The sequence below is a fragment of the Pezoporus occidentalis genome, unplaced genomic scaffold (assembly GCF_034315485.1).
Source record: "Pezoporus occidentalis ecotype Australia unplaced genomic scaffold, CSIRO_AGI_Poc_V1 ctg158, whole genome shotgun sequence".
Classification (NCBI taxonomy): domain Eukaryota; kingdom Metazoa; phylum Chordata; class Aves; order Psittaciformes; family Psittacidae; genus Pezoporus; species Pezoporus occidentalis.
Genome location: NW_026913404.1, coordinates 1 through 26833, shown reverse-complemented (window position 1 = coordinate 26833; position 26833 = coordinate 1). Strand labels below are relative to the sequence as shown.

At 45.6% G+C, this 26833-nt stretch overlaps 4 protein-coding genes across 4 annotated transcripts; 3 read left to right on the top strand and 1 right to left on the bottom strand.

Moving 5' to 3' along the window:
- The first annotated feature begins 1082 nt into the window (after positions 1 to 1082).
- On the top strand, positions 1083 to 14364 carry TVP23A (trans-golgi network vesicle protein 23 homolog A). The gene is given in 7 exon segments (XM_062611804.1): positions 1083 to 1137; positions 1140 to 1257; positions 6146 to 6290; positions 8176 to 8265; positions 11870 to 11995; positions 13674 to 13803; positions 14203 to 14364. Coding segments are annotated over 7 exon segments (726 nt in total). The 3' UTR covers positions 14265 to 14364.
- Positions 14365 to 14576: 212 nt separating this feature from the next.
- NUBP1 (NUBP iron-sulfur cluster assembly factor 1, cytosolic) lies at positions 14577 to 23371 on the bottom strand. Its single transcript, XM_062611800.1, has 10 exons — positions 23273 to 23371; positions 20320 to 20547; positions 20126 to 20194; positions 19586 to 19618; positions 18971 to 19061; positions 18224 to 18378; positions 17065 to 17175; positions 16862 to 16964; positions 16057 to 16140; positions 14577 to 15472 (listed from the first exon to the last, which is right to left on the bottom strand). Exons 1-10 carry the CDS (start codon positions 23369 to 23371, stop codon positions 15420 to 15422), a joined length of 1026 nt encoding a protein of 341 aa, XP_062467784.1. The 3' UTR covers positions 14577 to 15419.
- A 252-nt stretch (positions 23372 to 23623) lies between these two features.
- On the top strand, positions 23624 to 25825 carry LOC134160125 (G2/M phase-specific E3 ubiquitin-protein ligase-like). The gene is made up of 7 exons (XM_062611799.1): positions 23624 to 23633; positions 23963 to 24054; positions 24144 to 24245; positions 24520 to 24650; positions 24732 to 25166; positions 25277 to 25390; positions 25543 to 25825. Exons 1-7 carry the CDS (start codon positions 23624 to 23626, stop codon positions 25823 to 25825), a joined length of 1167 nt encoding a protein of 388 aa, XP_062467783.1.
- Positions 25825 to 26827, top strand: LOC134160121 (serine/arginine repetitive matrix protein 2-like). The gene has a single exon (XM_062611798.1). The coding sequence runs from the start codon at positions 25825 to 25827 to the stop codon at positions 26749 to 26751; it is 927 nt and encodes a 308-aa protein (XP_062467782.1). The 3' UTR covers positions 26752 to 26827.
- The last annotated feature ends 6 nt before the right edge of the window (positions 26828 to 26833 follow it).

Genomic DNA, 26833 nt, shown 5'->3' with positions numbered 1-26833 from the left:
TGCCCATACTGGACTACCCCTCAAAAGCCCAAAAGGGGCACAGGGCCCACTGTGAGGCAAGGGACAGCACATACAGTCTGGCCCATCACTGACAGGACAGCAGACGGAAGTCCTCAAACAAGGCATGTATCATATGTAATGAGTAAATTCCTGTTTGTTAATCAAATCTTGCTTGCTTAGGAGTTACTTGCTTAGAGTTACTTGCTTGCTTAATAGTTACTGGAAAATTACGGTGCTTTGACATGTTGCTTATAGACCACGGGCATCTGTTAAAGTAAACGATGTATAGGGAAGGCGATAAGGAGCCTTCCTCCCCACACCCACCGGGAGACAGAATGAGACCCCTTATCTGCAGGTCACAGAGACACAGAGGACGCCAGGAGGTGACACGTATATCGGATGAAGAAGAGTATAAAACCAGTAACTTTGGGGAAGTGGGGTGCGTGCCGTTGGTGGAGTGGAGACTCCCCGGACACCCAGCGCAGTTTTGCTTGTCGCTTGCTCAATAAACCGATTTGATTCATTGGTCTGGCTCTCGTCAATTTATTTCAGCCACATTTATAACATCATATGTGTATATGTGCATTCACCTTTCTCTCTGCTTTGTCCTTTTGGGGAGTACCTTCAGCACAAGCCCTATCAGGTTGGCGCTCCTGGGGAGCCCAAAGCCCTCATCAGCGGGCAGACATCTTAGCGCGCTGAACCAAAGCCTTTGGCTACCTCTCGGGCTCTGGCTCCTCAGGCTCGCATCAGGGCCCACACAGCTCACTTGGCCTCGGTCAAGGCAAACGCCGAGAGCCTAACCATGATGGGGAGCAAGATGGCAGCTTGAGCCACCTCAGCAGCAAGGACACAACGGAGGAGGAGGCAGGTCTGCCTGCCGGCCACCACTTCCACTGTGGTAGCCCAGCTCCGAGGCGCAGTCAAGCCCTGAGCGCGGCCCTGGTGAGGAGCTCCGGCCCCTCCGCAGGTGTCCCCGGGCAGGCGGCAGCCCGGACCCTTTTCCCTGAAACACCTCCCGGACCCTGGCAACCGCCGCGCCCGGCAACGGCGCTGCGGGGCCGGTGCGGCTGAGGCGAAAGATGAAGCAGGTAGAGGCGCCGGCAGGCGGTGCGGGGCGGGGGGGCGGCGGCGCGGCTCCCCCGGTCCCTCCCTGCTGACGGGCTCCCCGCCGCAGGCGCTGGTGGACGACACCGAAGATGTGTCCCTCGACTTCGGGAGCGAGGAGGAGCTGGCGCTGCGCAAAGCCAAGATCAGGTAACGGCGCGGGGAGCGGGCGCGGGCCCGGCGCGGAGGCTTCAGCGTCGCGGCGCCCGCCTGAGGTGACTGGGCCTGGGCATCCCCTGCTGCTGCGGCTGGACTGGCGCATGGAAACACAGAAACGTCCTTTAAACATTGAATTCCGATTTCTCACAGAGAGGGTGGTCAAGCGCTGGAACAGGCTGGCCGGGGAGGCTGAGAAGTGTGCCCGGGAGGCTGGTCAGTGCTAGGCTGCTGCAGTGAGTCCAGTTGCTCTGCACGCCAGGCATCGTCCTGCCACTGGAAATGGAGATTTCACACACCCATGGCCGACATATCACGGAAAAAGCCCGAGCAACCAAGCAGTGTTTTTGTTAGAGCTAGAGAATTCAAGAGAATTCATCTCCAGCAAAACAATTTGTGCAGCAGAGTGCTCTGGCATTGTATTGCACACCCAGCTGAAGGGAAACATCAAGTTATTCAAAACTGTCATGTTCTCCTATCATGAGATGTGATATTATGTGGGTTGTAATGTAATTTACCCTTGCAGCTGTTACCTGAGAAAACCCAACCCCTTGATCCGTCAGGGTAAAGCAGTCTTCCCTTAGGTTACCAGAGGTGTCCCTCTGCAGCTCTGTCCACACCAAGGTCCCACAGAGCTGCTGTTCCATCACTGGCTTTTGAAGAGTCTCCAGTCAAAGACTGTAAAGGGGAAAGTTTTATGTCAAAAGAAATTATACATATGCATGCACTAGTCAATGTATATAATCAGCTTTGACTTATATTGCTTTCTGCCCTTCCACCATCCCCAGTTTACTCTGGACCATGACAATGTTAATATTTCTTGTCAGTGTAAACAAGGAAAAATAAGAGATGTTAAGCCTAACATAAATGTTATCTGACATGCACAAATAAGCAATCATGTAGCTTTACAACACAGTTGCTCTGTTTTACTAGAGCCTGGTGAGGCATTTCTGCCCTTCCAGTGCATTGGACTTTGAAACTACATGAGGAGTCAGCCACAACAGAAGATTATCATTCCTGGAATTGCTTTGTTTCTGTGCTTTAGCAGCAGCAGTTTTTAAACAAAGGATTATATTTTGGTGCAGCTTTGGAGAAGACAGCCGAAAGGACTGGACTAAACTGGGAAATACAGTTTAGGAGTATCTTGAGTGTGCAAGCCACAGATACAGTCTGTGCGACCAGACAGGAGTTAGCGTGAAGTGAAAGCACCCCAAAATGTTTGTAGGAGCTCTACAGCATGAGTTACTTTACTCTGGAGATCCATTCCTACTGGTTCACTCTACCCAATAATGTATACAGGCAAAGTATCAGTAAACCACAGTATTCATTGATCCGCTTTGTGTAGGTACTTATTTCACTAGAGACTGCTCTTCTTTCTTACCCTCATTGTGACAGTACTAAAAGATGCTCTCATACTGAAAAACCTTCTGCTATAGAATACAGAAATGAAACTCCTTACATTGTTCACACAGAAGTTTGTTTTTAAGTTTCTGAAGAATCTTGTGCTAACAAGTCTGGAACACACCCAATGTGCTGTTGAATTTCATTGTCCTATTAGAGGGCATAACAACATGTTACAATCATTTGTCTTTAACTTTATCCCAATTTCATCCATCTTGAACTCTGTTAGAATTTGCATGACAAGTTGTGCTTTTGTGATTCTCCAAGGTATATGCAAGTGTTCAGTAAAAGCAAAAGATGTGTGGCTAGTGATTTAGTTAGTGGCTACTTTCATAAGAAGATTAGGAAAAAGCTAACTTACACCATCTTTGCAGTTCATTTCAGTACCACAACATTTGATCTGGAACAGTTACGAGCATATGATCGCTTCTTTTTCAGATCACTCAGGTAACACAACATGATCAAGCAAGAGAACCTGTTTGTTCAAAATTTGCCTAGATATATCTCAAGTACCAGACAGAGGTATGAAAAGCATATAGTGCTGCCTGTGCACTTCTGAGCAGGTACTGGGAATGATTCTCCTGTGGTTCAGGGGTATACATTAGGGTTAATCCAATTTGATTCCTTAATATAGGATGCAACTAAATTCATAACAGCTCATTCCTATCCTGATAGGCATCATGCTTGCCAACTGATTGGAGTTTACTGTAACAAGATAAATGGTAATTGTTTAGCCTCAGGACTCCAGGTCTACACTACATGGATTTAAATGCAGCAGGATTACTAGAAGTCCAAGTAAGTGGGTTTCTGTGCTTCCAGGAGTGAATATGTCAAACAGAGCCAGTGCAGAATTTTAGCTACCTTTATTCATTACTGGATTTGAGGGCAAAAAACCAAAGTTGCCATGTTTTAAAGCCTATACTGACTTCCATTAGTACAAGAAATCACGTTAGTTTATACAATGATTTCTTAATTCATCATACTTCTGGAAATTGGCTTTTAAAAACATTTATAAAGTACAATTAAATTATATATAAATGCATAAGAAAAGCTATAAAACTTATTCTTTCAAAAAGGATGCAGATGGTTTAGCTTCAGGTTTTAAAGGCAATTTTATCTATCTGGGATTATCTCCTTATCAAAAATTCTGTTCATGTATGATAGGAGCTATAAGTTTCATCTGATGGCTGTGAATTAGGAAAACATTTGTTCTGTTAACTGAGGAAGTGAACAGTTTATTTACTGGATTCTGTTAGTTGCAGGATTTTTTTTTTTTAAGTGTAAATATATGGACATTTTCTGAGATCAAGCGAGTTGTCCAAAGGATGAGATGCAAGTTTTAATGTATCTCCATATTATTTCCCTAGGACAAGAACCTGCAAGTCTGTCTGTGGCTTGGCTAGCCATATGCTTGCAAGAGGACTGATACTCTGTAGTCTCAATAAAGAGTTTAGTGCTGTAAGAAATGTGAGCCTTTTGCTCATGTATTGCTTATTTTTAGTAAACACTCTTCTAAGTCTGATATTGGATTGGTATTGATTTAGCATCCAATCAGTCATTCATCATCTGACTTTCAAAATGAAGCACTACTCTAAAGTTACTTTCACATCTGAAGCACTGATATAGTTATAAAAGCTCAGTCCACCCTGCTAAGCTTTAGAGCTGTGGTCTCTGAATAGCTTGTATTGACACATGATACCACTGACTCAGTGAACTCTCATATCTTCTTGATTGAGATCAAGACCTGAAGTAGCAAGACAGTCTGGTTTTGACAGTTAAAATATTCCCTCTGCTCCACTCACCCGCCTACCCGCTTATGGCAGAAAAAGCTCCTTTTATTTAAAATTCCACATAGAATCATAGAGTCATAGAATAGTTAAGGTTGAAAAGGACCTTAAGATCATCTAGTTCCAACCCCCCTGCCATGGGCAGGGACACCTCACACTAAACAATATCACCCAAGGCCTCATCCAGCCTGGTCTTGAACACTGCCAGGGATGGAGCATTCACAACTTCCCTGGGCAACCTATTCCAGTACCTCACCACCCTAACAGGAAAGAGTTTCCTCCTTATATCCAATCTAAACTTCCCCTGTTTAAGTTTTAACCTGTTACCCCTTGTCCTATCACTACAGTCCCTAATGAAGAGTCCCTCCCCAGCATCCCTATAGGCCCTCTTCAGATACTGGAAGGCTGCTATGAGATCTCCAAGCAGCTTTAAGTCAGAAAAAGTTTTTGGCAAGTTAGAGGTTAGCATCGACGTGATCAAGAGTAAATATAAACTACAGCTGGGCCTCATGTTTGCTTCTCTAGTGATGCGTGTGCAGTACTACAAGCACAGTATTGCCGTGAAAGAAAAGATGATTACTAGGACAGTTAAACAGCTATAGAATAATAATATTACAATCTAGATATAAATATATAACTATTATAACTTATTTCTCATTCTTATCTATTGTAATAAGTAATTATAATTGCGTATATATGTATCATTTTATTATACACAATAATAGAAGAACAAATTTAATAGTTGAATAGACCATACTACTGTCATTGTTTATAGAGGTAGAGGAGCTAGATGAGAGAATCACTGACTTTAAAAATAAATCCTATTTAGAAAACAAGTTTTAGTCACGCAGTTTCGAGGGAAGAAGTTACTTAAATGCAACAGCCTCTAGCTAATTGTCACTTCAAACTAACACAAACTCAGCTGTACAGGATAAAGTTTTGCACTTGGCATATTACCCTGAAAATTGTCCTGTGCTCATTACAGCATTCTGCAACCCCCCTGTCTCATTGTACAGGCCAATATTCCATGCTATAGATCTGCTGCTTCCACTTAAATTCCCCTTTATTTTGTTACAGATGAAATTTTGTTTCATGAGCAAAGCACAGGTATCTAGTGAAATTAATGAACATTCATTAATAGGAACTGTTAGGTTCCCAGCTTGTACTCCCGCTGTATAAGGAAGCGTTTGGTTTCAGACATTACATATGATTAATTTTGCCTTATAACCAGCAGCTTTTTTTTTTTTTTCGGAATTCCTGTTCTTGTTTTCAAAACAGTTCTGAAAGGCATAAGATACATTTTAATTCTTCTGTGGTTTGCAATTCTGATTTATTTAATGAAGCAATGAGGATTTTAGGGTACAATGTTGAACATAATCACTAAATTCCTTCATGCATTACTAAAGAAACTGGTGAAAGACTATTTTGCTCTGTCTTTGAGAAAGTTTTGACTTGAACAACACATTCCGTCTTCTAGCTTTAGATTGAAGGCTGCCTATTGGAAATACTATTGCTTTGATAATGAAGATAGATATTAACATATGAAATAATACCAACTATGCACCAAAATACTACTACAGAAAAAGAACCACAACTAGAAATTGTTGTGTTATACTACATTGTTAGCAAATACTGTAACATTCCTTCTTGTCCCTTAACTTCCTAAGTGCTCTGTGTTTGGGTTTTTTTTCTAGACACCCGCTGGCTACCTTTTTCCACCTGTTTTTCCGAGTGAGTGCCATTGTCACCTACTTGTTGTGTGACTGGTTCAGCAACAGCTTCATTGCCTGTTTTGTCACTATTCTCCTCCTTCTATCCTTTGACTTTTGGTCAGTTAAGGTAAGATGTCCCTGAATAGTAACTACCTTTGAAGGATTCTGTGTACTATTAAATAAAGCAAAAAAGGAAAAGCATATACTGGCAGAAGTGACAAAGATATTGTGATCTGTTAATTCATTAAATGTCTAGTCCATTTTCATTAAGACATTTACATATCTTGGCTAGTATGTATCACCATGTTGTCAATGCCTCATGGGAGCTACTAATATGGTGAGAAAATCACCTTGCTTGCAGTAGAGATGTTTGTATGCTTTCCCCCCTAAAAAATTACAGAAATAAAGTAGTAGTGGTTTTCAGTACTGGATGCCAAAGGATGTCCAAAGTCACAATACTGTGCCCAGATGCAGCATACAGGAACTGCAGAAGAATCCTGGGAGTCTAGCTATGGCATCGGTGCCCTAAGCACATGCAGGCAGGTAGCTCAGGCCAGCCCAGAATCCCAGGGGCTCCACATAGAATCATAGAATGGTTTGGGTTGGAAAAGACTTTAAGATCATCCAGTTCCAACCTCCCTGCCGTGGACAGGGACGCCTCACCCTAGACCATGTTACCCAAGGCTCTGTCCAATCGCCTTGGACACTGACAGGGACAGAGAATTTACCACTTCTTTGGGGGGCCTGTTCCAGTGCCTCACTGCCCTCACAGTAAAGAACTTCCTTATATCCAATCTAAACTTCCCCTGTTTAAATTTAAACCCATTACTCCTTGTTCTGTCACTACAGTTTCTAATGAAGAGTCCCTCTCCAGCATCCTTGTAGCCCCCTTCAGATACTGGAAGGCTGCTATGAGGTCCTCATGCAGCCTTCTCTTCTCCAGGCTGAACAGCCCCAACTTCCTCAGCCTGTCTTCATACAGGAGATGCTCCAGCCCCTTGATCATCCTCGTGGCCTCCTCTGGGCTTGCTCCAACAGCTCCATGTCCTTCTTATGTTAAGGACACCAGAACTGCACACAATACTCCAGATGAGGTCTCACGAGAGCAGAGTAGAGGGGCAGGATCACCTCCTTCGACCTGCTGGTCACACTCCTTTTGATGCAGCCCAGGATACGGTTGGCTTTCTGGGCTGCAAGTGAACACTGAAGCCAGTTCATGTTCATTTTCTCATCAACCAACACCCCCAAGTCCTTCTCTGCAGGGCTGCTCTGAGTCTTTTCTCTGCCCAACCTGTAGCTGTGGCTGGGATTGCCCTGACCCAGGTGCAGGACTTTGCACTTGGCTTGGTTGAACTCCATGAGGTTGGCATTGGCCACTTCACAAGCGTGTCAAGGTCCCTCTGGATCCTATCCCTATCCTCCAGCTGCCAACCAAACCACACAGCTTGGTGTCATTGGTAAACTTACTGAGGGCACACTCAATTCCACTGCCCATGTCACTGACAGAGGTGTGGAACAGATTCAGTCCCAACACCAACCTCTGAGGGACACGTGAACAAGTTGTATGGGACTGAAGCATTGATGTATATTCAATATACTGAAACCTAGTATTCAACCAGGTGCAGAAATATTTTCTTAATTTGTTTGCTTGATTCCTCACAGCTTAATCATCCATTTTTCCACTGTGGTTTTGTTTGCAGTTCTCCTCTCCCACTGATAAAATTTGTTTACTGAGGGTTTCTCCAACTAACTGACTTAGAAAAGACACACCCTATAATTTCTTACCTAAATCAGTATTATTGTACTAATTATCTTGTTGGAAAAGAGTAGGCCTCTAAATCTGTGGGAACTCATCCACCCTTACTGACTGTTGTGGTCAAGCTGACACAGCTTTTATAAAATACTAAAATTAGCTCCAAAATAACATGATTTTCAGACATGCCTTTCTTTTTTGTTAGTCTGAAAAGTGAGTTATGCTTCTGATTAATGTAAATAATTGTTTCTGTCACTAGAATGTGACAGGAAGACTTTTGGTTGGTTTGCGTTGGTGGAACCAGATTGATGAAGATGGAAAAAGCCACTGGGTGTTTGAAGCCAAAAGGGTAAGTCTGCTAACAAAAGTAGGCACAGGACAAACAGAATCCATAGGAAAGCTTGTAAAGCCGATACCAAGTCAAATAAAGTAACCAAGGAGCACCTTTGTAATAGTTATGTTTATCCAGCCTCTATAGAAGATACTGTAAGTATTCAGTTGCAAGCCCCTGGATTGTCACATCCTGGAAACATTTAGGACAGAACCAGACTCACAACATAGTCACCATTTGCATCAGCAGAATAAAATTCATAGCATGGTATTACTGGTATGAAATGGCTTTGGTAGTTCTGTTTTCCAGTGAGAATATCTTGTAATAAACATATCTTCCCATAGTCAATCCCAATGCAGAAGCCTCTTTAGGAAAGATCTATGTTGAAAGCAATGCTGAATAGTTTGTATCCAGGTTGGTAAAATTAATATTTTATTCATGCTCATGGAATATACTGGGGAATAGAACCTGAATCACAGAGGACTCTGATACTGCCAGTGCTCTCCCAAACACCCTGAGCAAAGACACTCTGAAATGGCGTGGCATTGCTGTCACAGTCAAAGACTGCAGGCTTTTGCTTTCACTTGCAGTCGTGCTCCCCACCACCCCATTCCAGCAAGAGCCTGGCAGAACACCACTTCAGGTGCTACTCACTAGGAGAATTCTTTGCAGCCAGTCCAGCTGCGCACAGAGCCTGTGTAGCAGCACAGTGTGGAGTGGGTACTCTCCGTGTGCAGGCCTGGAGTGCCCTCTAGTAGCCCTGTGGCTGAGCAAAACTGCAACCCACAGCTGCTTTGAGGGTGTGGAGATGTCAACATACTGCAACTGAAACCCCAAAACATAGGCTAGCCTGCATGGAAGCAAAGAAAGTAGAGCACCTTCAGAGTTCCTTAGTTCTGTCAAGTCAAGAGCTTTCTTAGCAGTTAAAAGCAACAGCATCCATAAAAAGACCTGACCTCAAAATTACTGAGATAAGCCAGCCTAATTCACCTCCTACAGTTTGTTAGTTCTAGCCTAGAAGTACAAAGTTGACTCAGCTGTATGAGCTAAAGCCTTCTGGCAAATGGTAGCTTGATTAACATAAAAACAGCACCCAGAAGGGACATATCATTAGAGTGGATTGTATTTTTGTCATGGCTCATCGGTAGGAAATACATTGTCTTGGCAAGGTCCTGGACTACGTGCAATTCTCTTAATTTTCAGAATCAGGCATTCCCCACCTTCTTTGCTAGTCCTCTAGCAACTTTAAGTTCTCTTGCTTTACAGTTATATTTGCTTAGAAATATTCCAAATCACAGAATCACAGAATCCTAAGCGTTGGAAGGGACCTCAAAAGATCATCTAGTCCAACCCTCCTGCAAGAGCAGGGTAACCTAGAGTACATCACACAGGAACTTGTCCAGGCCAGCCTTGAATATCTCCAATGTAGGAGACTCCACACCCCCCCTGGGCAACCTGTTCCAGTGCTCTGTCACTCTCACAGTAAAGAAATTTTTCCTGATGTTCACATGGAACCTCCTATGCCCCAGTTTACACCCATTGCCCCTTGTCCTGTCACTGGACATCACTGAAAAAAACCTAGCTCCATCATCCTGACACTCACCCGTTACATATTTGTAAACATTGATGAGGTCACCCCTCAGTCTCCTCTTCTCCAAGCTAAAGAGACCCAGCTCCCTCAGCCTCTCCTCATAAGGGAGATGTTCCATTCCCTTAATCATCTTTGTGGCTCTGCGCTGGACTCTTTCAAGCAATTCCCTGTCCTTCTTGAACTGTGGGGCCCAGAACTGGGCACAATATTCCAGATGCGGCCTCACCAAGGCAGAGTAGAGGGGCAGAAGAACCTCTCTTGACCTACTAACCACACCCTTTCTAATGCACCCTAGGATGCCATTGGCCTTCTTGGCCACAAGGGCACATTGCTGGCTCATGGTCATCCTCCTATCCACCAGGACCCCCAGGTCCCTTTCCCCTTCACTACTGTCCAGCAGGTCAGCTCCCAACCTGTACTGGTACATGGGGTTGTTCTTCCCCAGATGCAAGACTCTACACTTGCCCTTGTTGAATTTCATCAAGTTCCTCTCCGCCCAACTCTCCAGCCTGTCCAGGTCTCGCTGAATGGCAACACAGCCCTCTGGTGTGTCAGCCACTCCTCCCAGTTTAGTATCATCAGCAAACTTGCTGAGGGTACATTCAGTTCCCTCATCCAGGTCGTTGATGAAAATATTAAACAGCACTGGTCCCAGCAACAGTAGGCAGCTAATTCCTGGGGTGCTGTTGGCACAACAGGGGCTCACTCTTGAAATCCTACCTTCTGCTGAGATTTAGATTTTCTTCTAAGAAAAGCAATTCTTAAACTTACATTCCAACTACCACAGTTCCTCTCTCCTTTCTTTTAGGATGATTGCAGCCTTTTGTAATCTTGCTCAATCAAGTTAATTAGGTCTTTTAGGTGCAGAGTCCTCAGGTGTACTGACTTTTTTTCCTCCTAAATAGTCAGGGCTAGCGCAGTGTCCTGTCGGGTAATTTGTCGATAGTTTGGGACACAGGTGATTAAACGGTTTTACTGATTCAGAACATCTGTCTTCTTCTGTAACTATGAAGTCATAGAACATTATTCTCTGGACCTCTGCAACATCACTGGTTAGGAGAGTACATGAGAAAATTAAAGACACCTTGTAATTATTGTGTCTTTCGGGGTTTTCTTAGGTGAGATAGAGTAACTTAATCTTATTTACAAGTTGGATGCCACTGTCTGCCTCAAGATGGATGGATGAATCTTATTTTTACATGAGAATTCAAGATACTGAAAATGAGCTAAAAAGCTTTTTGGTTTTCAGAGTGGAAGAGTCCCCAGGGTTTTCTTATCCAGTTGTATTTCAGAAGCTGGCACAAGTGGTGGTGGAGTGGTCTGAGGTTTGGAGTGAGATTTTGAATTCTGGTTTTCTAGAAAAGATCAGAATCTTCTGTACAATTTCTTTAGTATCTTTTAGGTAATAGGAGTTAACAATGAGCCTTTCAGTGTATATAAAGACAGGAGCTGTGTTGACCTGAAAATACCTGCAACCATGGCTTTTTACAGTCTGCTTTGAGGTTTTTTTGCAGACTTTCTGCCCTTCCCCCTCATGCTTTTGATTTGTGAACAGGGCACCTGTCATGAATTTACACTACAGACAGTGAAGTACTCGCACTGAAGTTCTTCTGCTTGTACCACTATCTTCTGTTTCACACTTCTCTAAGGCCTAGAGTTAACATCACAGTTAACTTAGTATTTCTGAAGTTTAAAAACGAATTGTCAGTGTAACAGAGCTTGACCTTAAAATACTACTACTGATCCATAGTGTTAGTGGGAGCTATCAGTGAAAAAAGGAATAATTCTCTCATTCAAATGTGAACAAAGACCAGAACATTTTGACAAGAAAAAACTGTCAACATATGGTAGGGCAGCAGGCAGAAAACCTGGCATTAGCTACTTCTCTGTTTATTCAGTCTTCCTTCTATGCATATAGTAAGTGAAATTTAGGTAAAGATGTAATCTTACCTATTTCTCCTCCTCTACTGATTTGTTATTTATTGTGGCTTTTGTCTTTGTGACTAGTGGTTTCAAAAATTTTTCTTGTAGGCACCTTCAATAGCTGCCTCAACTGAAGCTGAAGCACGAATCTTTTGGCTTGGTCTCATTATCTGTCCAGTTATTTGGACCATGTTTTTCTTTAGCACGTTGTTCTCCTTGAAGCTGAAATGGCTGGTAAGTCTGGGGGTACTGACAGACCTGTGGCTGACAGGAAGTGTTGATAGAGAGAACAGCCCAGATCTGTTAGTTTTACAAGAGTCTTTGAACCAGTACAGAACTTGTAACAGTACAAAAATTCTAGTAACAACAGCTTCGTGCCATCACAAGAAGTTTTCTGCAGTCAAGCCCTGCACTCTGGAACAGATTAATTTTTAGCCCCACTTCTGCCAGGTTGTTAGATGTCAGCTCTTTCATCTAACTTGAGAACCTGAAGTGGCTGGTGAAATTGTGGACTTCTTGTAGTGTAGCAACCTACTTTCCCCAACTTAATTCAAAGAAAGTGAATAGGATAGGACAAAAAGCAAACCAGTGATGCTGGTGTTCAGGTTTTTAAATATCCTAGGGACTGGAATGTTACTTGCTCTTAAAAATAAGTCTCTGATACCATTCCTCTTTGAAAGAATCAATACCATAGTGCTTAAAACCTTGATAAATTGAGCTGTCGGCATGTATTTTATAATTCCTGTATTTATAAGCAACCTAGCCTACCAAAAAGAAAAAAAAAAAAAGTACATGATGTATTTTTCTAACTACAAAAGGAAATTTGCTCCATAAACTGCATTAAGATATCTTTTTCTATGAAATCTTCATATTTTCCCTGGGTAAATCTTCATACTGCCTGGATAATCCCCATAGAACTCATTTTGTCAAGTTCCTAGCCTTGCTCCTCAGTACAGTTCTTAATTCAGTTTGAAAAAATAAAAAGCGTCTTGGAGATGTGCAGCTACATAACCAGTAACAGATTACATTTTATTAAATAAAACAGGAAATTTAGCTATGTGTATGAATCAATTACAAATCATTAACCACTTTCTGCTGCCCTGAATGGCACAGCCTAACAAGCAATAGTTGAATTAAACTGCAGTCTTTCTCCACCACTCCAGCTTTATCTTTAGGACCAGTTTGTTTGCTAAATTAGGAGCTGGTTGGAGGTGGAACCCTAACTGGCACTGGATGCAGGTTGTTCAGGTGGTTGCAAAAGGCAAGTTACACAGATGAAAATATGATAGCTCCAAGGAAACTGTTGCTGAGGCTAAGAAAAACAACTTCAGCAAGTTATTTCATTAGTCAATCAATCAAATGGATTCTGCCTGCTGCTAAACCTACAATACCACAAAAGGATCAGATTATTTTCACTGCCTGATAATGCTAAATATTGATTCCTATCTATCGATCCTCTTTGGAAATCTGCAAGTTACAGGATCTTATTTGTATTTAATAGGGCATTTGTCAGCTAAACAAGACTGCAGGTTTGCTATGTATATGGATGTGAAACTTGCAGATACAAATCAGGCTTAACAAAAGTGGAATGATTATGGAATCTGTTCAATAGGTGCTTTTTGATTAAGTGCTTTTAGGAAAGTAATGAAATCTTTCAAGACACAGAGTGACAAAATAAATATGTATCAGTGTTTTGATAAAGAGACGTTTTGTAGAAAGGAACTATTGTGTTTGATACAATTGGATCTGTTTGAAGATACTTCATTATTGGAAGGACTGTCTCCCTCTTGTAGCATTTTTGTATATTTAAATCGTATGCACACACATGTACAGACCTGTATACATATATTCTACACATACAGTCTGTATATAGTGGTATATTTATCCCAACTCAACTTTTGTTTGTCCACAGGCTCTTGTGATAGCTGGGATCTCCCTTCAGACTGCTAATTTATATGGCTACATCCACTGCAAATTAGGGGGACAAAAAAGCATCAGCAGAGTAACCTCAAGGTTTTTTGTCACAGCAGATGTTCCCAAGAGTAAGTACCAAGTTGGTCTGTCGGCTACAACCAATGAAGTACCACATACCAACCTGCCCCACACTGTTGCGTTTGGCTCTTCCCAGGTCTTAGCTTCTGCAATAACCCTGGCAGGGATGTCCTGACTCTCCACTAAGCCTTACTCCATTTCACTCTGCTCTGTGTTTGGAGGCCTGCTGAAGCTTCCCAGCTGAGCTGTTTCCAAACCCCATGAAGAATGTCCTCCAAGTTAAGCCTTTGGAGAGGTGCCTCCTGAGGTCTCATAGTGCCTCTGGTTAGGTACAGCTGGGGGACCCATCTTCAACCCTCAGGCTTCCACCTGGCTCTTCCCTAATTCTTATATAAGATTCCTACATACTAGGGGTGCTGACACACTCATGTCCTGTGTTCATCCTACAGGACAGACAAGGAGAATGTCAGGAGACCGCACTGAGGAACATGGGAAGACAGGCACTAGATAATCAAATAAGGAAGAACAAGGAGGATGAATAGTAAAAACACTCATTTGTGAAAACTGCTCTTCATTGGAAAGTACTTAAGTAAAGCTCTTCTAGAATTATACCTGCATGAAATCATGATTTTGTCATTTGTGTTCAAGTCTTTAGATTCTGAAAGGTTTAGAGCCTTTGCTACTTACAAGTTTCATCAAGAAGTGGTTTATATAGTCACAAACCCAATGCTTTCAGTTCATACAGAGCACACTGACCCATCTGTCAACTAACCCCAAACTGTTGTATTATTTTAACCGAGAATTAGCATGGAATCAGAAAATGATGCTCATTTGTTTTATTTTAGAACTACAATAAACAAAACCAAACTGCCTTTCCCCCTGGAACACAATGCTGGTTTCTCAAACCTTTGATTCCTCAATAAAAACAGAGAGGAATTATAATCACAAATGGCCTCTCAAAGATACTAAATGTTTATTTTTAAGTGTTCAGGCTTACAGTCACGTTGAAGGAAGAACAAAAGTCACTCAGCAAGTTCACAGAGTACTTGTGTGGAGCAGCCAGTTACGTGTAGTTACAGTCCGTTAACCCTATTCTAATACCTGTAATAAATAAAATACTGTACTATAATTAACCCACTTAAATTCCAGTAGGTTTTTACTTTAAAACTGATGGCAATTGTAAAAAGAAGAGACACTACTGCACTGAATCTCACTCAAAATACAATCTTTTCCACTGAAATGGTGTTATCAGTGAAAGCACAAGCGAGCAGGTGTCACAGCCCATGCTACCGTGTGTGTAGCAGATACATTAGATACAACACCCCCATACCAAAGAAGTGCATTTTATATTCAATTTTCTAAATAAAATCTCATGCACGCATGTCTTCAAACACCAGCTGCACGTTTAGTCTGTTAATATGACAACACAGGATGCAGACTGCACCTATGCAACCCAGCTGATGACTCAGTTTTACAGCGCTATAGCAAGGTTTGAGACCACCTATGAACTATAGGAGTCTTAACTATGGAAAGAACCTAAGGCAAGAACATTTGCATTAAGAATTTATTTGCAATATACAAAAAGAATACATTCCTTCTATTATTTCAAGGCGTAAGTTATTTTTCTATAATTAAACAGGAACTACATTTTTATTCCATTCCTAGATTAAATAATCTTTTCTTCTGGAAGATGGTGTTGATCACAGTACTCCCGAATTCCTGCAAAGACAGGGATAAAGTAATATAAATAATATTTCAGTTGCACTTCACAAGTTAATTACTGCTGCTTTACTCTGTCCCCTGTTGATACAAACACCATTAGCTGGGCCTTTATCACAGTGAAAATGGCTTTAGGAATTTCCCAGCCATTGTATTTTTTCAAACTGTCCATCCCCGGCTCTTCAGGTAGCTTTTGTATGGTTTTTTTGTGCCATTACAGTTAGAAGTGGAGGCAATACTTTGCCAGCTGTGTCACACTCAGATGCAACAGGCCTGATCAAGAATCCTGGGACGTTTCTGTGAGGGCAAGTACACACACATCTTTTCTGAAAACTAAGCTAATGACTGAAGCCAAATGTTGAAACCAGTTATTAAATACAGTTTTGTTTCTGCTTGAGAAGCCTGTTGTAACTGATGACCAGAAATGTGAATTAGTATTTGCATGTTACTTTCATAACTACTACACATGTCTATTGTTGTTATTATTCGGGGCAAACCAACATAATTCTGCTTAATATAGATATTTATTGCAGAAGTGCTCAGAGCTGGGAGGATGCATTCAACACAGTGATTTTCAGACTTACTCTGAATGATGTTCCTGTACGATGATGTAGCTGGAGACTCAGGTGCTTCAGACAAGAAAGACTGGCCTTTGTCACAACATTTCCCTTGAAGGACAGGGAAAAACACAAAAGCAAAGCAATGGGAAAAGGTTAAGTTTATTTTATCCTTTATTCCACTACTAGTTATCTCTCTCCAAAGAGCTACCTGCATCTCTTCCTCATGTCAGTAATATAACTGAGAACTACAGCTTACAGTTCTATGAAGGAATACTATCAGCAGGAACCTTCACTCATTAGTCTGGAAGTACTGACATGTTCCTGGATGTCATTAAATCAAGTATTAATTGGTAACAGCTGGTGGGCAAGGAACCAAGCCTTTCCATTCTCCACAAGGGAACTTGGGTGGTTCCAGGAACTCTGAAGTTAAAGCACTAGTTTTAACACTTAACACCCACAAGATATTATTCTTTGTAGTGGTGTCAATTTTTTCAGTCTGCACTTCCAGGTGATGAAACCAAAGACAAAGACATGTTGTTCTTCAGATATGATTATGCAGCTGAAAAGATGCATAATCTAATCTTAAACAAGATTATGTTTCAGGCTAAGGGAGTTATCAGAGCACTTTCCCCTTTCACACCACACTCTGCTGCAGTTCCAGGAACTTCTGACTGAAAAAAAAAAAATGTCCTAGCTAAAAGGGAATATTTACCTAAGGCAAAATATTTCATATTCTAATTTATGAGTGTCCAAGCCAGGGTTTTCCAGTAACAATGTCAGTATAGGAGAAAAAGCTTGTTTTAAGCATAGTGCACTACAGTAGCTTTACCTATTTGAGGATCTAGAGGCACTTTACCCAGGAGTGAAACACTTAAATTCTGACACATCTTCTCTGCACCTCCAGTAGTCGGCAGAAAGATCTGAGATTCTTTCTGGGACAACATGAAAATCAGAGTTAAATACTGCAATTTTTGAGAGCAAGGTGGGTTTGGGGCCATGGTAAAACTCTTTGCAGCACGCAGGCAGCCTTACCTTACACTTTGGACATACAAAGCCACTCATATTTTCCACAACACCTATGACTGGCAGTTTCACTTTATGGCAGAAGTTGATCTCCTTCCGAACATCCTGAAGTGCTACTTCCTGCAACCATTGGGAAACTCTGCTATTGTGACTGTAACATTTGGATGCTGAACCCACTTAGAGCATTTTTAAGGGAAGTTTATGATGAATTATTACGGTTCTCTTTGTATTTTGAAGACCATGAACCTCTTAAGTGCTCCAGCAACAATTCTAAACATAGCAGTAGAACAGGTTCAGCAGTTCTAGCCCACTGAATGTGGTTCTGTTTTGAAATCTGACTGGACTCTAGCAGAGATTCAGCCACGTTCATCTCCTGTATTAATCTCATATCTTTAGCTCTTGAAAGGTAACTTCTCACATTTTCAGTTTACAGGAAGACCCCTGGGATTCTCAGTAGAGCAGGCAAGGACAAGAACCACCAAATTCAATTGGAAACAGTTCACCATCCCCTCAGACTTTTCAGATATATGTATGACCTCTTTCAATTCTCCTGCTCCCCTCTTCTTCCCTCGCCACCCATCCAGTATTGCCTTCACCACTTCACTTCCTTCACATTTTATTCTTTCACCTGTTGTGGAAATGCTACATGTCTTTTGCTACTTAGATCTCCCCTTCCTTGCCAAGCCAAGCACTACAACATGTTTGCTGACTTTTAGCTCTCCAGGTACTGACTTTTCTTCTTTAAAAATGCACATCATAATGTTGCCTACTGGAAGCAACAGGCTTCACGTGGTGTAAAACAATGCACATCTTACCACTTAAAAACTATACTTCTCCCTGATTCCTGAGCACTAGGCCATTGTTGAGCAGATTACAGATTGACGATGTGAACTATGATCTTGCTCAAAGAATGAAGCAAAATCCTGCCTTTTCTCCATGCACAACCCAACAGCTTTTGACTGTGAACTGCCTAGTGATTTAGTGACCTGCTCAGATCCCCCCTCTCTCCCAAAACACCCATATCTCACAAACCAGCCAGCTGTAGGACAAACCAGGAATAACAACTCACTTTGGTTCTGGACTGTCATTTCTTTGCAGTCTGTCTCTAACCCAAGAATCAGCTGTAACTGCCACAAGGCTTTCACCAACAGAAACCAAGTTCTCCTACCTGAGGGGTAGTGATTATAACAGCCCCATCGACGTGCGTTGCACTGAGGTACTGCACAACAGACAGATGTTCATCTGATGTTCCTGGAGGTGTATCTACAATCAGGTAGTCCACTTCACCCCAGTCCACATCACGAAGAAACTGTTTGATCAAACCTAAAAGAAAGGATAAAAAATGTGGAAGAGGAAAAAAATCTCCACATAGTTAAAATTAGAGTCTTTCAACTTTTACAGTCTTAGTCTGCAGATTCTGCTGACTTGTCAACTTAACTACAGGAACGCTTATTTTCCTAAGGCTTCTGACAAGCCTGTAGTGACAGAAAAAGGGGAATGGCTTTAACCTGACAGAGGGGAGATTGAGATGAGCCTGGGAGGGTGGTGAGGCACTGGCACAGGGAGCCCAGAGAAGCTCTGGCTGCCCAATCCCAGGCAGTGTTCAAGGCCAGGTTGGATGGGGCTTGGAGAAACTTGGTCTAGTAGAAGGAATGCCTGTCCATGGACAGGATGGATACAGTTGGAAGTGGATGAGCTTTAAGGTATTTTCCAACCCAAAATGATCTGTGATTCTATAACTTACAAAAACACAGCACTTGACTTTCATCAAATGAATGTTCAACTAAAGAAAATAAGTAACCATTCACTCATTGTTCCTACAGCTTACCATACTATTTCAGTTCTTAATTAAATGTGCTTATGACATGAAATCTTTCAAGTACATAAATTACCATTAAAAACACTTGATACATACCATTCTTTTTGGGTCCTCTCCAAATGACAGCATCATCAGGACTACTAAGCAAGAACCCCACAGACATGACACCTAAGTTTTCTTCAACATACTTATGAGAAGTAGAGACACTCAGTTAGAACATGCAGAACAGCAAAGACAGACTAGGGAAACAAACTCTGAAATCAGACCTTGTAGAAAAAGCAGGTGGGGAGGGGAGCCATGAAGACAACAATGGCAGAAAACCTACATAAGTCTGATCAAAGGGCACTAGAAACTACACCTTTTGCAAAATGCTGACCAGCTACATTCACAGACTGAAAAAATCCAGTCGTGGTAAGACTTACAGTGGTGTTTAACAGCATACGCCCAGTAGTCAAGAGTATAGTAAGAAATTCAGTAAACAAGACATACTTAAATTCATAAACTATTCAAGAAAGACGGTATTATTAAGAAATTAAACATTGATTTTTATATAAAGCCCATAAGTTCTATAGGGTCTGGGAATTTATGTCATTACAAAAAGAACCAACAGCAGCACCCCATTTAACCCCGCCCCATTAGTTTCCCCCCTGGCAGGCCGTGCCCAACCCAAACAAACCCAACGGCCTCTCTGCAAGGGTTGCCCCAACTCACCACTGGAGACCAGCCAGACCCACTCTGATGAACCTGAAAACAGACAAGAGCCATCAAGTGATGCTGCAAATGAATACAGATGTCACACAAAACACATAAAGCGCTGCCCTGCCAATAGGTGCGGTGATGCTTGCGCTGCAGCGCCTGAGCTAAGAGCTGCAGGAGAACCAGATCTCCATTAGCAAGTGAATAACAACTGTTCAACCCAGCTGCAAGTTTACCCACGACTTTACAGATTGATATAAAATATTTTAGGGCTGATCATGCTGACATCACTTAAGTTCTATGTAGCCATGAACATGCGGCCAATATCCAGCAAAAGCTGGCTTGCAGAGCTGGTCATCCTGAAAGGAGACAACTCTTTTACAGACTACATCACTCTGAACTTGTCCATCTTGCCGGGACTTCCTTGCCCACTGCCACATCCATTTCCCAATAAACTGTCCTTTTAGAAGTTCCACTAAACCCTACAAGACCCTAAAACGTTAATGACAAATTGGGCAGACATCCTTTAATCAACACGTTTGAGCGTTCGCTTGCCTGTTCTCCTTCCAGACCCATCATTTTCGGGATGGATGGCCCGCAGATATCGAGGTCCAGCAGAGCAACCTGGAACACAGCCCAGCCCCCCGCTGGCAGCCGCCTGGAACGCTCCGGCGCACCCACAGCGGGTCCGCAGATCCGAGCGGAGGGCGGCCGCCGCAGCCCTACGCCGTGCCGCCCGCCCCGCGCACCTGCTTGGCCTCGTCCGCCGCCAGCCCGTGAGCCAGGAGCGCGCTGAAGGTGCTCTTGCCCACGCCGCCCTTCCCCGAGAGCACCAGCACCGTGTGCTTCACCGCCCGCAGCCGCGACCGCAGCTCCGACAGCTGGCCGCCGCTCAGCCGCGGCAGGTACCGGCAGGGCCGGCGCCGGGGGAGCCGCTTCCCCAGCGCCCTTTCGCTGTACCCGCCCCTGCTGCGGTCCTGGGGCGCGCAAACAGGATTCAGTTCAAGGCAGCAGTGCTCATAAGTATTTATAAAACCGTTCCTTGTTCTCAGATAAGACTGTCTTGCAGAAAACACAGATGGACATCTGCAGCAGCTTTTCGAGAAAGGAAGCATTTTCACGCTCTGAAGAGTCACGAGAGAAATAACGTTTCATTGACTCTGAAGCCCGGGCAAATTTCGCTTACCGTGACTGGGTTCACATTTCATTAGTGACTAGAAAGAATGTCATTCCTGACAAGAAACAGAATTGCCGAGCAGCTGTATGAGCCAGAGCTGTTTTGCTCTGGCACCATCTTTTTGCTAGAGACATCTCTCTGTTAAAGGGATGTATACCCTCCTCTGAGATGAGAACCTGGACAAAACAGAGCACGCCCAAGGCCCAAACTGCCTGTTTCATTGTTATTTTGACTCGGTTTAGCGAAAACACGTTAGTGACATAGTAATTTATTTTGTTCTCCTACATGATGGTGCACTCTAAAATTGCTGCTCCTGCAGCACCTGAAAGTGCGATACAGTGTAAACTGGAGAAGAAGCAGTAACAGAACTCTCGAGGCTTATTCTTGTTCCTCAGTAGTTAAAAGCGGAGCAAGAGAGTATGCAGCCAGTTAAGCATCTTCCTGTGTATAGTTAGGGGCTCCTCTGTTATTTGGAAAATATTTTAGGAAAACCAGGCCAAATTAAATGATCCCATGGTTTTACTTTTCGTAAAGCTGCTTTAGATGGAACGGGTTGCCCAAGGAAGTAGTGAACGCTCCATCCCTGGCGGTGCTCGAGGCCGGGCTGGATGGAGTCTTTGGTGACCTGGTTTACTGCGAGATGTCCCTGCCCATGGCAGAGGGCTTGGAACCGGATGATCTTAAGGTCCTTTCCAACCCTAACCATTCTATGATTCTATAAAATAAACGTCTTGTACATTTTTAGGACCCACGGAAAAGTTAAATAGATGGTGATCCCATATAAATGTGAAATTGATTTGAGTCTTTTCAGAGATTGAAGTAAAAAAAAAAAAAAAAAAGCCAGCATACTGGAATTCAGCGGTAGGATGATTTTTATATGATTGTAAATTGTTACACTTAACCTTTTGGCTAAGGCAGGCCCAGAGTTCCTGCATCTTCTGTTTCAATCTATGCGGATCAGAGCAATCTCGGTTAGGACGCAGATTAAACGTCCAGGTGTATATTTAAAACCTTTGGTTTTAAAGTACGGTATTGACAATGTGATATTTCCCTCTTTTCTATGACAATGTCGTGTTTAAGATAGTTGAAAATGCTGGGGATTTTAGAGGTATCCCTTAGCACAAACAGAACTTGTGAATTTTTTGTGAATGCTTCAGCTTTCAGATCTGTTGGCTGTTTCTACGCCAACACTATTCCCATTGTTACAAAGTGTTTTATATAAAAGCTTACAATATTCCCAAATCTGAACCCAATCTCTCCTCTTCTGATATGCTTGATGAAGTGTGCCATGAAGGTATTTTCTCTGGGCACAAACTAAATCAGTACTCCTCCTCAGTACAAAACTCAGTCGTCCCGTGTCAGTATACACAACAAAGGCACGAAAGTTACTCTTCCCAATGGTTCTAACTCTGCTTCAGTACTGTTAAGCTATCTGAGCTCGTTACCTGCCCTTGGCACGTTCTGTTGAGGAGTCTGTGGTGGTTTTTTTCTTTTAAATGTGCTTTTCTTCTTAAGAGATTCCTGGACTATTCCCCACCACCATCTGATGAAAAAATACACCAAAACTTGCAAAGTCATAAAACAGTGACCTGCAGCGAAGCTTCAAAAGACACAAACAACCCCTAAACCCAACAAGAGTAAGGGACACGGTAATCTCTGTTAAAAATTTAACAGTAAAAGCTGTCAGGCAGGTCCAAATTAATTTCAGATTTGAGATCTGGGTTGTACTTGTAATCCAAGGATTGCAAGGTATCCTAATTTGACTTGGAACACAGGCCTCCTGTAGTTATCCCTTCCCAGCTGCAGCCAGCACCCTGAAAACCCTTGAAGAGTTCCCAGCTCTCCAGCAGCCCTAGAAGTTCCCAGGAGATCTCAAAGGAAAGCAGAGAAACTACTCATCACCTGTTAGCTACCTCTTTTAGCTGCGCTCACCGCACGAGTTTAATGGAGCCCTGATGACTGCCACAACCAACAGCGGCTTCTCTATTTTTACGGCTAAACAATACACCAGCCCCTAAGTGGACCTCTGAAGGTCCATCCAACCCAAACTATTCCATCATTCCTTTCCTTCTACTCGGGTTGTGCTCCAGGCACGGTCTGGTGTTTGTCCTGGTGTCGCAGGTGAATTATTCAGGGAAGTCATCCTTGGTGGGTTAATTAAAAGGGCTTTCTTCACGATGAAGCGATGATCAAACGGGAAGGAATCAACGACTGAAGGAAAATCATAGCGTAAGCAAACGGTGATAAAGTAATAGTGAAATGGTAAAGAGAGTCACAGGAATCATTCAGGTTGGAGAAGGCCGTAAAGGCCGTCCAGTCCAACCGTTAAGCAAACACCGCCAAGTTCACCAGGAAACCATGTCCCTAAGCCGGCCCTTGACTCTGCACTTGCAGGTGGAGCAGCCGCCCCGCTGACCTCGGTGCCAAGGGCTCGGGTCCCTGCCTGTGCGCTTCACAGCCAGCCCTGCGATGCAGTGTCCGTGTCACAGTGGGTGGTGTGTGGCCGAGGGTGCCCCTGCCCATACTTGGGGCGCACGCGGGCCAGCGGTGCTGATGTCACAGAGGCCACTGTGACTGGTGGCGGGGGCAGGCCTATAAGAAAGGGAACGCCGGGCACAGTGCATCGCTGCGACCTGCTGAGGTGCGGGGAGTAGAGGGCAGGGACAGGGCTCTCGGGGGCCTGCCGAGGAAGGAGGGGGCTCCACACCGCAGGGCTCTGGGCCTGTGCTGCAAGCTCACCCGCGTCTCTCTTCTCCCTCACAGGTAGCAGAGGAGCATTTGGAGAAGCAGCCCCAGCGCTGCTGGGACAGGGACTCTCCAAACGCCCACCTTTGATGTCTGACACCTCCGCAAGGAGGTCTAGGACACCCGACTCGATGGAGCAGGGTGAGAGCAAAGTCCCCCTCCTACAGCCTGGCAGAGGGACTCCTGAGGCTCTGGGCATGCACCGGGAGCGTTGGCAGGGGGAGGCAGGAGCTCCAAAGCCACCCTGCGGGAGGGCCGCTCCTCTGCTTGGCAAGCGGGACCAGGGCTGGGCAGTGCGCACCCTCCGGGACACCCATGCCTGCAATGATCTTTCCTCTCCAAGGCTTCCAGCCCTGCTCAGCAGCCAGCTAGGCAGGGACAGAGCAGCCCTTGGGGGCAATCCCTCAGGGATGCATCCCTGGCCCCACAGAGGTGCTCATTCTCCGTGGCATTTGCTCTCTCCCCTCCAGCATGCGTGCTGTGTCGCCGCGCAGAGGCAGCCCCGGACATCTGCGGGCCAAAATGGAATTATGAATGGGGCTGTGCCCATCGCTTTTGCCTGGTGAGTTCCTCTGGGGCTGGTTTTATCTTTGCAATGCACCTGCCCTGCCACATGCCCCTCATCTGCTCCTTGTCTCTGCTCTTCTGCAGCTTTTTGCCAGTGACCTTCATCCCCAAGGGACCGAAGAGGAAGAAGAGATCGGATTTTCTCTTATGGATATTCTACTGACAGTCTATCAGGCAGCCCAGATGGTGAGGATCTGAGATGATCAGGGTGACTCGTGCCAGGAGAGGTTTGCGGGAGTTTAGCGCAGATGCCAAGAACAGAATCCCAGATTTTCCACCCAGCTCTGGGACAGAAGTCTTGCTCCCAGCAGCTCCACAGAGGCTCCAGCACAGAAGCCTGCTCTGCCAGGTGGATCTGTGGCCTGTGATCCAGCTGGGGCCACATCCCGCCCCCTGCCCCAAGGTGTGGGTCTGGCTGTGGAGACCCTGAGGCTGCCGCTGATGGGGGCTGCCCTGCTCTTTCCAGGTCTGCTTTGTGTGTGGCGAGAGGGGGGCCACCGTCACCTGCCTGGAGATGGGCTGCGACCGCAGGTTCCATCTCCCCTGTGCCGTGGAGGGTGGATGCATCACCCGTTACTTCCTGCCGTTCAGGTACCCCCTCTACCCTTCTCCCCATCGCCAGGGAAGGACCCAGCGCTTCTCATCTCACCCATGCCTTCCCTCTTCCCCTAGTTCCTTCTGCTGGGAGCACCGCCCACAACAGCAAGAGCTGGCGGCTCCAGAGGACACCAACTGCCTCATCTGCAGGGACCCTGTTGAAGGCAGAACGACCTATGGGACCATGGTGTGCCCAGCATGCAAACATGCCTGGTTCCACAGGGCGTGCATCCAGGTAGCAGTCGTTCCCTTGCTCCGGGCACGGCAGGCTCTCAGCAGCACCAGGGCCTCACTCACGCTCTTTCTGTTTCTCCTGCAGGGACAGGCTATGAGGGCTGGCGCTTTTTGCTTGCGCTGCCCTCTGTGTCAAAATACGAAACTGTTTCTAACAGAAATGCTCCTCATGGGGATCCAAATCCCCATAAGGTTGGTGTCCTCCTGGCCAGCACTGTGCCACGCCTGGACCTGCCCCCGCAGTTGTGGCCCTCTGCTGACCCCCAAGTCTAGGCTTTAGCTCCATGCCGGAGTTGGAAACAGGGTCTGGGGGGAAGAGCGGGGAGGCCCTGCATATGCCTTATGTTGGGGCAGCAGGGGCTCATCGATTTTCCTTTCTCCATCAGACAAGCGGCATGGGAAGACAACAGTGCATACGCAGAACTGTACCAGAGGCACAGGAGCTGCGATGCCAGGGAGTGCCTTTGTCCAGGAGGAAGGGAGGAAGAAGAGCCAGACGGGTAAGTTGCCAAAGATGCACCCCGGGGCTCGGCACGGGACCTCTGCCTCAGCAAGGCCTCGAAGCAGAAGGGCTGAGAACAAGAGCTCTGCTGGACAATCCCGTGCTGTGGGCACTTTCTCCTTAGAGACATGAACCCATTTCTTTCCCCAGGCCCTGGCAGCTCTTCCTGTGCCACTCCTGCGCTGCTGTGGGCACTCACAGACGCTGCTCCAACCTGGGGAACAGCCATGAGGCCACATGGGAGTGTGACGGCTGTGCTGGCCCGAGCAGCTGTAAGTGTCAAAGCACCCGGGTGCTCCGGGGCTGGGGCCAGGGGCCAGGCAAGGCCCAGCAGCGGGTGCCTGGTGTGGGCTTGGCAGAGCCTGTCTGCTCCAGGAGGGCTGGGGCAGCGCTCTGGCCTACCCTGCCCCAGGCCTGGGAGCCAAGCCCTTGATGTTCCTGCTTTCCCTTGTAGCCTCCAGTGCCAGCTTACAGCTTGCTGGTGCCAGCACTGCCAGCCCAGCAGCATCGGGCCAGTCTCCTGGATCTCTGGAACTGGAGTTCAGCAGCCCCAGCCCCAGCAGCCAGGAAGCACCGGGGCAGACTCCTGGATCTCTGGAACTGGAGTTCAGCAGCCCCAGCCCCAGCAGTCAGGCAGCACCAGGGCAGACTCTGGAACCTCAGGCACAGGAGTCCAGCAGCCCCAGCAGCAGCAGACAGATGCCATCAGCACCATGCCACAGTTGCCCAGTGTGTGAGGGCAGCGGCCGCTCCAGCCACCCTGGGCCTGACCGACGGCAACACCAAACCCGGTACACCCGTCAGACCCAGACACCCTACACGTGGCTTAGAAGACTACAGGAGAGAAGCCGACTGCCAGCAACACGCTCTGTGATCAATACCCGCAGCCAGGCGGTGCCAAGGTTGTCCCAACGCTGCGCATCACGTGAGACCCGCAGGTGCAGCGCCACCAGAGAGCAGCCATCAGCGGCATCCCGTGGCTCTGCACCGCTGCAACGAAGCAGGAGCAACAGACGCGGTGGGCCCATGCGGGTGCGAGACCGCTCCCGCGTGCAGCGTCGGGCCCAAGCTCCCTATGCACGGCCCAGAAGACGCTCCCAGGGCAGCCGCACACCAGCAGCACGAGCTGGGAGGAGCCCCCGCAGACAGGCTGCGCCCAGGCTGTCCCAGGGCTCACCAGCACGTGCGAGCCACAGCCGCAGCATCACAAGGCAGCGGCCGTCAGCATCATCCCGTGGCTCCAGAGCACGACAAAGAGGCAGCGCCTCAAGATCCACCGGGCCCGTGCGGGTGCGAGACCGCTCCCGCTCGCAACGCCGGGCCCAAACTCCCAGCACGCGGCGCAAAAGGCGCCGTTAGAGCAGCCACACGCCAGCAGCACGTGCAACGAGGAGCACACGCAGACAGGCTGTGTCGCGGCTATCCCAGCGCTCCCCAGCAC

Bases quoted from the DNA above. Each gene is read 5' to 3' on its own strand.
- NUBP1 (XM_062611800.1), bottom strand. From the start codon at position 23,371: ATGCACTGTGCCCGGCGTTCCCTTTCTTATAGGCCTGCCCCCGCCACC. The intron at 18,379-18,970 runs GTATGTATCAAG...CCTTTCTTTTAG, and splicing joins GAGAGGACCCAAAAAGAATG to GTTTGATCAAACAGTTTCTT. The intron at 16,141-16,861 runs GTAAAGCTACTG...CTGTCCTTCAAG, and splicing joins GCCTCTAGATCCTCAAATAG to GGAAATGTTGTGACAAAGGC.
- LOC134160125 (XM_062611799.1), top strand. The intron at 24,246-24,519 runs GTGAGGATCTGA...CTGCCCTGCTCT, and splicing joins TCTATCAGGCAGCCCAGATG to TTCCAGGTCTGCTTTGTGTG. The intron at 25,391-25,542 runs GTAAGTTGCCAA...TTCTTTCCCCAG, and splicing joins GAGGAAGAAGAGCCAGACGG to GCCCTGGCAGCTCTTCCTGT.
- LOC134160121 (XM_062611798.1), top strand. From the start codon at position 25,825: ATGTTCCTGCTTTCCCTTGTAGCCTCCAGTGCCAGCTTACAGCTTGCT.